General features: G+C 33.7%; 1 protein-coding gene and 1 long non-coding RNA gene across 3 annotated transcripts in view; one reads left to right on the plus strand and one right to left on the minus strand.

Annotated features, from left to right (window-relative positions):
- LOC145279857 (uncharacterized) overlaps positions 1-7,500 on the plus strand; it is a 640,184-nt gene that overhangs the window by 308,983 nt on the left and 323,701 nt on the right. The gene's annotated exons all lie outside the window — the stretch shown is intronic.
- LOC145279854 (MORN repeat-containing protein 5-like) lies at positions 2,381-4,287 on the minus strand. The gene has a single exon (XM_080131299.1). It carries the CDS (start codon positions 4,175-4,177, stop codon positions 3,611-3,613), a length of 567 nt encoding a protein of 188 aa, XP_079987425.1. The 5' UTR covers positions 4,178-4,287; the 3' UTR covers positions 2,381-3,610.

Raw genomic sequence — 7,500 nt, forward strand, 5'->3', positions numbered from 1 at the left:
TTGAAATTGAGCGGTTTCATTATGATTAAGAAATTAAATGTCTGTATTAAATAACATGAAATCAAATGGCTTTTAGATATCATCTTTTCAGGGAATACCAGTAATCATTCTGCGGCACACTGTGCTTGGGAACCACTACTCTAACAAATGAGGCTAATTCCAACTGTTACACGACGTGATTAAAAATAAATTCTATTTATATCCACGGAGGTAGCATGCTCTCGTTCCTTCAGCCACAACTAGGTAGAAGTTCTTAATAATTCGCAAAGACCCGTGGGATAGTGGATTAAGTACTTGACAAATTTAATTGTAAGTTACACTTTCCTGGCGGTTGAAGGTTCAATCCTCAGTGCAGGCGACCCTCAAAATACAATTAAAATTAGTTAGGACTACTACTCAGCCCTGACCGTCAAGAGAATGCTACCCCCTTGGATTAAATAAAGGGTTCGATTCGAAGTTTCGTGTAGATTCTCGAGTTTAACAGAAAGATTCCCAAATTCGACAGGATACACCTGAAGAAGGTTGGAGGTTACAACGACCGAAATAACGTGAAAATAACACTCAAGATGAGAACAGTAGTGCTAAAAATCCCCCCTCCCAATATGAATAATCGATCCTCATCTCAAAACTTCAAAAACATAAAAGATGGAAGTATTTTACAAATTTTACTTCCTTTTCATTTTATTTAACGATCAATTATTATTTTTTAATTATTAACAAATAATAAAAATTTAAACATATTGCAAACGTTACTTTTCTTTCCAATTTATTATTATAATAATAATTAAGAAATAAAATCAAACAGTGTTTTTTTTTTCATAATAAATGGGATTGAAAAAATAGTTTCTTTTTTTTTTTTAAATCAGTGTTTATTAGGGTCTGCTAAACAATTGTGAAAAATGGACCGCATGTTTCCGTGACGTCAGATTTGTGTTAACTATACGAACTATGGAAAAGCAGACGCGACTTAATGATTTTTAAAAACCTGTGTTTATCTTCTTAAAACTGCAATTAATAATTAATCTTTGTTATTATTTTGTTAGGTTTTAAGATTTACACAATTTAACGATTAATAATATTAGAAGCATTTGTATATTAAATATGAAATGCGGTTTTACTGAATGTTCATTTGGTTACCTACGGGGTTCCATATTTTGTTCGGTAAAAAGAGACAAACAAAATATGAGGTCGGGGGGGGGGCTACAAAATGCGTAATATTTGTGCAATAATATTTTCAAATTGGTTTTAATCTGGCGATAAAATAGCTGACAAGAGTCATGTTTAAATTAAAACTTAATATTAAAAAAAAAAATTTAAACACAATTAATTAAAAATCTATGTTGTAACGGAACATTTTAAAATAATGGAATTTTAATTGTTTTAATCTTTTAAAAATTGATTAATTTTTAGGAAGTTTCTTTTTCTTGGCAATTCAACTGATTATAGTATATATTAATTCGAAAAAAAAACGCTATTAAAAAATAATATTAAATTTATATCATTTTTTTAATTGCAACTTCAAGGTAATGTTTTGTTCAATATATGCATTTAATTTTTTTAAAAATAAATATGTTTTACTTATTTGAATTCTTATGTTTCATAATAAATAGAAATGTCGATAGATTTAAATATATTTTGTTCAAATTTCGAAAAAAATAAATAGAGGGGGGCACGCACTAGAAAAAAATATTTTCCCTTGTATATTTTACGGAAACGGCATTTTATATATAATTTCATTCTTAAATGGATAAGTATCGAAAATTTCACGAAAATCTGATCATTAGTTGATTTTTGCTAGATTTATTAAACACGTTTTCACGTTCGAGATGCTTACTACATGAGAATGTTATTTTAAAAATTATTACTAGTTTATTTTGCTCCTTTTCTTTTAACTGGCACAAAATTTATATTGATAATATTAATTTATAATAAAGTTACATTGTTTTACATATGGGGTGGGGGGGTAATTCTGTGGTGAATTTTGATAGTGCCTAGTGTTTATATAAAAAAATAAATTTAAAAATGTTACAAATTTTCATTTTTTATTCATTCTTTTATTTTGGCTATAACAGAATTAAACATGAAGTAAGCCCCATTTTTTATAAAATGAAATTGCCGTTTTTATTTATTTTTTTTATTTTATAGCTCATGAAATGTTAGTACTAGGATAATTTGTATGGCGGATGAATCCGGAAAAAAAAAATTAATATTAATATTTGCAAAAAAAAATTTTTTAATTAAAAATAAATAAATAAATAAATAAATAAATAAATAATAATAATAATAATAATAATAATAATAATAATAATAATAATAATAATAATAATAATAATAATAATAATAAACAACAACAAAAACAAAAACAACATAACCCGCAAAATGAAAAGTACGTCCTTGTGCATTTATGTATATACAGTAATATTATTATTTAGAAAGCCATTCTTAGCGTGTGGAGTGGAGGGTATTTTGTAACTATTCTGTACTTTCACCTAACAATTTCATAAACAAAAATATCGTAAAAATCGAATTTAACGTGAAAATACTATTTAAAAAATATAGCGCTGTGGAATAGATGTATAAGTCCAGAAATGCACAAAAATCGAATAAGGTAAAAATAATTCGCTATGTTTTAGACAGGAGTTTCAAATTGAATACAATTTTTACATTTTTGGGGGGTCTTAAATGTTAGGTGAAAGTATAGATTAGTTATAAAACGTCCTCCCTCGCCCTAAGAATGAGTTTCTACATAATAACGTTATTATTTCAGCACGGTCCGTATTTTGCTGTTAATTGACGCCAATCGAGGGTGGGGGATGAAAAAAAGGTGTTTCCGAAATATTGACAATTTACGACTTAAGAAACAAGATGATGTTTAGAATAGAGTTTTATGTAAAAACAAACTGACTGAAAGGAAAATGAAATACGGAACCAGCAGACCAGCCACCAGCACACAATTCAATTTGCGTTTTGCTTTTTTACTTCTTAATTTTTGTAAAAGTTCAAATGTTTCTTGTATATTTCGGGGGGGGGGGGATCTGTATTGGCGCAAAAAAAATAAATAAATAAATAAATAAATAATGCCGTGGTCGTAATCGGGACAGTGGGGGACACACACACACACACACACACACACACACACACACATATTTTAATTTGATTGATTAATAATTACACACGATATTTTTTTAAAATGAATATAATTTTTTTAAAACCTTCAAAAAAAGTATCTGTAAAATGAATAAAAAAAAATTATTTTCTAATATAAATAAAAAGTAAATAAATAGAAATAAAAACAAATTTTCAGTTTATTAAGTAGTGTGCTGTGGGCTGTGCTGATTTCTTATTTCGTTTGACTTCTAGTCAGTTTCTATTTTTACATAAAATTCTATTCTGAACGACATTTTGTTTTCTTGGCCGGGAAGTGTCAACACCATTCGTGTTTCACTTAATACCAGTACTAATTGATTGTTCGGCAACTGCTCGACCATTTCCATTCTATTCGGTAAATCTCTATCGGGAACATTCTGGCCGACATGGGTCCTTTCTTCCGACTTTATAGACGTACCATGATTATTTTTTTTTCTTTTCTTTTCTTTTTGCTTTTGTCGTTTTAACGTTCATTCTCTTTTTCGATCTCCTTGCGTATGACGGCTTTCTTTTCTTTGCTTTCGTCCGAATATTCATCCCAGCCTTTCCGACAAGAGTACAAAATCGCATTATGCTCGTCGCGGTCGGCGTTTCTACGGAACTTCATATTGTAATGCCTGACCACTCGTTCTCCCGGCTGATAAAAGCCGTCTCCACAGTCGTAGCTATCTCTGGGAAGATCCACGCACGGTTGCGTGTTTGTAAGCTGTGACTGTCCAGCAGGTTTCAGCCCATTGCAGATCTCCGTGAAAAAACGGCGGTCCTTTTTGCAACAATATTGCCACTCGGTCTCATCAGGTTGGTAGATGAGGCCATCGGGGAATACGTACTGACCATTTATATTCCGGCCGTGTTTCCACTCGCCTGTGTATTTGCCACCGTTTGAGAAATGTAAAGTTCCCGTGCCATGGAGCATACTATCTTTGAATTGGCCTATATAAACTGTTTTTGTGGGGAAGGTGTATTGGCCATTACCTTCCATGCGGCCATTCTTTTTATCGCCTTCGTAACTACTTCCCGTATAATCCATTGCTCGATTGTCGCCGTCTTGTTTTCAAATTGTTTATATCGGTTACTAAGGGCGCCTCGTTTTCAAGTTTGTTTCTTTTCCTTACTAAAGTCATCGTTTAAGCTCTCCATTTCCGTTGCTAATGACGCCTAGTTTGTTTACATATCATTTTGAAACCATGCGCTTTCTTTCTTTCCTTTTCCTTTCGTTCTTTTTTATTTATTACTGAATGAATGTAGTAAATAGTAGTGGTTCTTGCCATTCATTGTTCTCTCTCTCTCTCTCTCTCTCTCTCTCTCTCTCTCTCTCTCTCCATCACTTCTCTATCTCTCACAATATATATATATATATATATATATATATATATATAGTGGAACGATAAAATTGTTGCCCTGGGAAAGACGACATGATTCCATTTCCGTTTGATGAAATCCAGTTTTCTTTCTTTCTTTTTTTTTTGACCATCTACATTTAGGTTGAGAAGAAGGTTCTTGTGGAATTTTTAATTTTGATTTCAAATGATGTATTTTCAAATAAGTGTTCGTTATAATATCATGACTTTATCATTTTAAAGATCGTTTAAATTAAAATCGTCTTTAAAACAATTATATCTTCTGTTTGGAACGTTGAATACAAGATGAAAAAAAAGCAAATTCGTACAATTTTCTTATTTCAATTCAAGCTAGGCTGAAAAGCTGCTGAAACAGCTTGCAATATGAACAAAGCATTTGACCCAGGAAGCATTACTGAACACACAGCATAATGGTGGTTTAAGAAATTTTTACTATAGCCTTGAAGATGATGAGCGTAGTGGTCGGCCATCGGATGTTGACAACGATCAATTAAGAGCCTTAGTCAAAGTCAATCCACACACGACTGTTCAAGAACTTGCTTCTGAATTAGACGTAACATATACGACAATTTCCAACCACTTGAGAGAGATTGGAAAGACAAAAAAAAAAAAAATTGATAAATGGCTGACTCACGTATTGAACGACAACCAAAAGAAAAGTCGTTATGAAGTGCCATCTGCCATTCTTTTACGCAACAAGAACGATCTGTTTCTCGACCGGTTTGTGACTTACAATGAAAAGTGGGTTCTTTTTCAGCTCAGTGGTTGAACGCTGACGAAGCTCCACGACACTACCCAAAGCTATCGTTGTACCAAGAAAAGGTCATGCTGCAGGCGAAACCATTATAGGTCATGCTGACTGTTTGGTGGTTTGTAATCGATCCCATCCATTATAGTTTTTTAATTGCAGGCGAAACCATTATGGCGGAAAAGTACTATCAACAAATAGATGAAATGCATCAGAAACTTCAACAACAACACCCAGCATTAGTCAACAGAAAAGTACCAATTCTACGACAATTCCTGACCGTACGTTGCTAAACTAACCCTGCCGAAGTTAAACGAATTGGGCCACGAAACTCTGTCTCATCTGCCATACCCTCCAGACCTCTTACCTACCAACTACCACTTTTTGAAACATCTCAACAACTTTCTGCGTGAAAAATTCTTTAAAAACCTAAGCGATATCAAAAACGTCTTCAGCGATTTCATCGTTTCCAGATTTTTACATTACTGGCATAAATACACACGTTTTGTGTTGGCAAAAGTGTGTTCATTCTGATGGTGCTTATTTCGATCAATAAATTTTTGTTTGAGCCAAGATGTGTTTACCTGAATTTAAAAGTGAAAACTGCCAGAACTTTCTTGTCAACCTGATAGTTGGCAAGTTGTGTACAAATCCCAAGAGCGATACGAGCCTTCTATCATGTCTGAAAGTGACACAATGTTTTATAAGTGAGATCAGAGATGTGCCACTGTACAACTCATGCTCACTACCGATCCAAGTTATGACAACAGGACCATTGCCAGCACCCTCAAAATGGATCACTGGAATGCTAGGAATAATAGGGATGTACCCAGAGTGATGAAAACAAAGTTTCTGGCCACGGCTATGGTGTTTCATTAAAGGCCACATTATTTCACCTCACATCTTCAAAGTCGGCTTGAAAGTCAACAGCAAAGTGTACCTGGGTGTGCTGAAGAGTGTGGTGATCCCCCTGGTGCAATCAAGTGTCCGCCGGCAGACTCTAAGTGTGGCAGCAGGACTTGGCAACGGCCTACAAGTTCAAAGAGATCCAGACTTGGCTTAAGCAGGAGTGCTACGACTTTGTACCCTTCTCTCAATCATTCCCCTCCTCTCCCTGAACGTACTGGACTACTTCATTTGGTAATACGTCGATAGCATCACCAACATGACCTCTCACAACACCAAAGCCAGCCTGATCGCCATCATCTGCTGAGAAATTGCCAAGCTCTCGCCAACGCTTGTGGGAAAGGTATGTTCCCAATTCCGGACCCGTATCACGGCGGTGATTGAGGCTGAAGGCGGCTACATTGAATAGATGCTAACTCCACTATATAATACAGTTACCTAAATTGACTTTTTCAATAAAGGTTTTAAAATAAAGCTGCAGTGTCGTTTTCTTTAGGGCGACACTTTTATCGTTCCATCCTGCATATATATATATATATATATATATATATATATATATATATATATATATATATATATATATATATATATATATATATATTTAAATAAGGGAGTAGTCACCAACAATGTGTATTTTTTAACATTATTTTATTATTCCGTGTCTTGGTTTTTCATTGAGAATTATGTTTCGATCATTGTAATAATGTTTTTAAGTCATTGAAATCGTTTACGTACGTTTCAGACGGTCTGATGCGTCCTCGTCAGAAATTATTTTCAAATGTGTAAAAATGGCGATTTTCGTAGTTAGTTTGAAGTTTTTCCAAGGGGCGGAGGCTTGTAAGTGTTTATTATACATTGGTATGCTGAATTTTTATTGCTTTTTTTTATTGCTTTTTTATTTGGTTTGTCCAGGGAGATTTTGACCTCGCTGTAGTCAGTCGCTATCTCTTTCTGCTAATGTGTTTTTCTTTTCCTTTAGCGTGGGGTAGGGTGTGTGTATGTATGTGTGTGTGTGTGTGTGTGTGTGCGTTTGCGTGTGTGTGTGTGCGCGTGTATGTTTGCTTTTATTGGTTTGGGAATGTATATATTGTTTTATAGTATTTTGGGGTTATTTACTTTCTTAGGAAGGCGGCTGTGGTCCGAGGTCGTTACTAATGTGTATGTGTGGGAAGGGGGGACTGGCTCTTCTGAAGTAAGGGTAGGGGTGCTTTCATTCTATTTTGATATTTATTTTTTGAATTCTTGGATTTTAGTATTGTGATTTTTCGTTTTAGTCTTATATTATGTTTGTTTAGAAAGAGGGGTGTATTTAAAATAGGGGATTTTTTAATGTTTCTA

Source organism: Euprymna scolopes, chromosome 7, assembly GCF_053919585.1.
Source record: "Euprymna scolopes isolate OS-2025 chromosome 7, ASM5391958v1, whole genome shotgun sequence".
In the NCBI taxonomy this organism is placed as follows: Eukaryota; Metazoa; Mollusca; class Cephalopoda; order Sepiida; family Sepiolidae; genus Euprymna; species Euprymna scolopes.

What these genes read in the sequence shown, in the direction of transcription:
- LOC145279854 (XM_080131299.1), bottom strand. Translation starts at nt 4,177, where the DNA reads ATGGATTATACGGGAAGTAGTTACGAAGGCGATAAAAAGAATGGCCGC.